Source organism: Protobothrops mucrosquamatus, unplaced genomic scaffold (genome assembly GCF_001527695.2).
Source record: "Protobothrops mucrosquamatus isolate PMUCROS unplaced genomic scaffold, P.Mucros_1.0 scaffold15083, whole genome shotgun sequence".
Lineage (NCBI taxonomy): Eukaryota > Metazoa > Chordata > Lepidosauria > Squamata > Viperidae > Protobothrops > Protobothrops mucrosquamatus.
This window is the reverse complement of record NW_015400851.1, coordinates 10,130-14,494: the sequence shown is the minus strand read 5'-3', so window position 1 is coordinate 14,494 and position 4,365 is coordinate 10,130. Positions and strand designations below refer to the sequence as shown.

The 4,365-nt window shown below is 38.5% G+C and overlaps 1 protein-coding gene across 1 annotated transcript in view; it reads left to right on the top strand.

Annotated features, from left to right (window-relative positions):
• Positions 1 to 707: 707 nt before the first annotated feature.
• LOC107301611 (mitochondrial folate transporter/carrier-like) overlaps positions 708 to 4,365 on the top strand; it is a 9,259-nt gene continuing 5,601 nt past the window's right edge. Inside the window, exons 1-4 of the mRNA XM_015830811.1 lie at positions 708 to 811; positions 1,234 to 1,328; positions 3,196 to 3,281; positions 3,773 to 3,933. Of these exons, the coding sequence (XP_015686297.1) occupies positions 785 to 811; positions 1,234 to 1,328; positions 3,196 to 3,281; positions 3,773 to 3,933 (369 nt within the window). The 5' untranslated portion in view covers positions 708 to 784. The remainder of the gene's footprint in view (positions 812 to 1,233; positions 1,329 to 3,195; positions 3,282 to 3,772; positions 3,934 to 4,365) is intronic.

The following is a 4,365-nucleotide window of genomic DNA, read 5'->3' as shown; positions in this document are numbered from 1 at the left end:
CTGTGGGAGCGTACAGGTCGATGGGAGGTAATCTGCGGCAGGAGGCGGTCTCGAAGGTATCCGGGTCCGATGCCATGGAGCGCTTTAAAGATGATAGTCAACACCTTGAAGCGCACCCGGAAGGCCACAGGCAGCCAATGCAGCTCGCGCAGCAGCGGTGTCACGTGGGAACGTCGAGTCCCCCCCAACACCGCCCGCGTGGCCGCATTTTGGACCAGCTGGAGCCTCCGGGTGCTCCTCAAGGGGAGCCCCATGTAGAGAGCATTACAGTAGTCCAGGCGGGAGGTGACAAGGGCGTGAGTGACTTTAACATACTAGGCACCTATTTAAGACAATCTTTTAGCTTGAGGCCAGATACTGAATTTTCTGCATAAAAAATGTTGTTCCAAGAAAATCTTTGTTATTACCTGGATGTTTCTACTGTTAAATGAATTTAGAGATGTAGGATGATACATCAGCTGCTTTTTCTACCTGTGGAAGAGATGTGGACACCAGGAATTGGGGAATAAGAGGTTGTTAGTGTAACCTATGGACACATAATGCATGAAATTGGAGTTTTGTTCTCATCAGGATAGAAAAAAACCCATACTGTGGTTGTCTAAGTCTAAGAGAATCACATTGATCACTGATTCAAGAGCATACAGTTTTCAAACTAATTTCCAATTCTTTTGTGTAGTGAGTGATGGCTTGGAGCTGAGACCAAAATACAATGGTATCTTGCATTGTTTGTCAACCATCTGGAAACAAGAAGGATTACGTGGTCTGTACCAAGGAGTGACTCCAAATGTTTGGGGTGCAGGTGCTTCTTGGGGTCTGTATTTTTTCTTGTAAGTTGAAACTGTTTAAATGTCTCCCAGTTAATCCCAAAACAGTTTGGTTTTTTCCCAGATTTTTTCACTTCTCCCATAGCAGATTAACAAATATGTTAACTTTGTCCATCTATTCTAGGCTTTAACTGGAAGATTTTACAGCGCTAAGCTAATACTTGTCAGTGGCCTATACTGCTCCTTTGGATTATTCTTTCCCAGACAATAGCAAAAGCTTAACTTATTCTTATTAACTCTAATCAGTGTTTCTCAATTTTGGTAAAACTGCCCTAGGTCATTCAGTAGTTTTCATACAGTTGGGGCCTTTTAAATTTCAGTCACTAAAGTAGCTGTCAGGAATCATTGCACAGTGGTTGAAAGGCAACTTGTGCAACTGATTTTTATTTTCCTTTCCTCTTCCCCATAGCCTCCTGTACTCCCCAAGATCTTCTCTGGAGAGTTGGAGTCCTATCTAAGATTATCGGTTCTATCATACAAGACTGCATGGGAGAGCAGAAGCAGGTAGTGAGGGATGTTGCAAGCTCCTGTCCATGATTTCAGATAATTTCTCTCTTTGCATCACATCTGTATTAGAGCTATGCATTGTTTTGGACTTGGCTCCCAAAAAGGTGCTTTGGAACATGTGAGGGTACTAACATAGCACCTCTCTGCAACTCTTTTAAGTTTTTTTCCAAGAAGAGATAAAGCTGCATTTTAGAATTGAAAATCGTGCTATGTTTGCATCCATGTTCTCTCCAAAACATCTTTTTTAGAACCAAATCTGAAACACTACATAGCTCCTATCTATATATAACGCAGCACTGCTGTTTTGGATTGTGTCTTGATCACCTAGAAACATTTATAGCTTACCAGGAGCTTCAACAGGGAAGAAGTGAAGAGAAGCATCAGTTGTGTAAACTGCCTTCCCATTTATTGGCCACTGAATATAAGATTATCAAATATCAACATCTGTGGGGCTTTGGAGTGTCACTTTCAATACCATATCCAAACCTCCTACTTTGGCACAAATATATGGAGATTCCCATGTAAGGGAGAGCAGGCAATATCTTATCCATCAAGCACAGCAAAATATGAAAGGGCATAGGGCAGTGATGGCGAGCCTTTTAGAGACCCGAGTGCCCAAACTGCAACCCAAAACCCACTTACGCATCGTCAAGTGCCAGGTGGGTGTGGCCAATTGGGTGGGTGTGGCCAATTGGGTGGGTGTGGCTGTGGTGGTAACGGTAGACTGGGTGGGACTAAAAAGTTCAATCAATCAATTTCAACTTTGCAAGATCTTTTTTTTCCCGCGAGAAGTTGAAATTGACTGATTGAACCTTTTTTTTTTTTTTGCACCTGGCGGCGGAGGCCTAAAGTGAAAAGGTTTTATAAAACCCAGCTGAAGGCCTAGGACTGGGGCGACGGCGCACATGCCCACAGAGAGGGCTCTGAGTGCCACCTCTGGCACCTGTGCCATAGGTTCGCCGCCACTGGCATAGGGTCAGTTTGAAGAAAGCTATTCACAATAACTGGGCATGTGTGAAATGGCTATTTAATTCAAGACAATATTTGGTGAGTTTATATTCTGAATTCCATACACAAACTTGGGATCACACAATGACATGAAAACATTCAAATTCCCAAAATTGCTAACCAGGCAAGATGATAAATAAACAAAAATGAGGATTATTACAATTTTACTAGATTTTGTATTAAGTTTATACGGCAACTGAACAGATAGTGACTTGAACAGCCTATACAAGAATAAAATCCCAACTAGAAAACCCAATAAACTCCCTCCCCCCAGCAACAACATGTGCTTGATGGGCTCCATATCAACCTGGAATCCCCAGGTCCACTGACAAAACCATGTCTTCAAACCCTTTTGAAATAGTATCAAGGTCTTACCTGTGCAGGAATGACATTCCATAGGGAGGGAGCCAATATGGAATAGGCTCTTTTCTTAGTCCTGGTAGGTAGACATTCTTGATGGAAGGGACCCATAACGTACCTTGCCTTCCTGATTTGGTGAGTCAAATTGATGTAGTGGGAAAAGACAGCCCTTCAGATACGTGACTCCAAGCAACGTAGGGCTTTAAAGGTGATAATCAGCACCTTGTATTGGATCTAGAAGCAAATTGGCAACCAATGAAGCTCTGCAAGAGAGGTGACACGTGTGCAAATTTAGACTTGCACAAACTTGCACATGCAAGTAGATAAAGAGTTCTTAAAAACTCAAAAGTCTGCATGGTGTTTTTGATGTTCCCATAATATATTGACATTTTTCTTAACAGCCAAAAATGCCTCAACTTTACTTAAACAGGTTATTTTAATGTTTCTATATCAAGTAATAATATGGTTTTGCTAATCTTCATATTTGATTCTTCAGCTACAATGCAATTAAAGCCAACAAGACAGAGGATAAGATGGAAAACCTTGGAGCAATTGAACACCTAGTGTCAGCAGCTGAAGCTGGTAAGAAATATATGAGCTATTTGTAGCCTGCCTATATGACATACTTTGTTTTTGATATGTTTAGTTCAGAAAATAATTTTGAACATCTAAAAATGTTTTTTTGTCCTATTGAAAGTACAAATGCTCAACTTGCTGAGTATTAGATCTTTAAAAAGATTATTTTCTCTAACGTTTTCTTACAAATTCTTATCCATACTTCCTGAACACAATACAAAGATACCACAAATGTATTCCCAGTTTTACAATACAAGTTATACTGAAATCCATGTATTAAATGGATTTTCTTTCCAAGAAAGTTGATTTATTATTATAATTGTGGTTCTATAAAACTATTTGGTAAATATTTGCTACATAAGTATACTGAGTTTTTTTGCAAATTGAATGCATAAATTCCATGTGATACATAAATCAGAAATTTTCAAATTATGTTTGAAGTTCTCTGTAATACTAAGATGCTAGCACTGATAAGATTTTCAAATTATATTTGATAGGAGTGATGACTTTGTGTATTACCAACCCAATATGGGTAACCAAGACTCGGCTTGTGTTACAATATGACGCCGGTGCTGACCTCTCAAAGAAGCAGTACAAAGGGATGTTGGATGCTCTTATTAAAATATACAAGTATGAAGGTATACGTGGGCTATATAAGGTAAATTAATTAGGCTGGTCAAGCGTTTTAGTATTAGTATTTTATTATTAAATATATTGAACAGTTATTGCATGGGTTTCAATGCAAAAGATTTGTTGCTAAACTTCACTTCTCATGTGTATGGAATGTCTAAATTGCAATAGTTTATTCATTTTAGTTTTAAAAAATTATTAATTTGTGGAATATACATAATTGAATAATTGAAAGATTGAAATTAAATATTAAAGATAGACTGAAATTAAAATTTAGAAAATGACTAGGATAAACTGGTGCTTAAATCAGTCTGGCTTTTATGGAATTCATAAAGCAGACTGAATCTTTTCTATAAAAAGTATAATTTTGACCATTCCATCACTGTATATGTATTGGCAGTGCTGGATTTTAAACTTATAACTGTATAATTGATATAAGCTGGATGATTTTTTACATTTT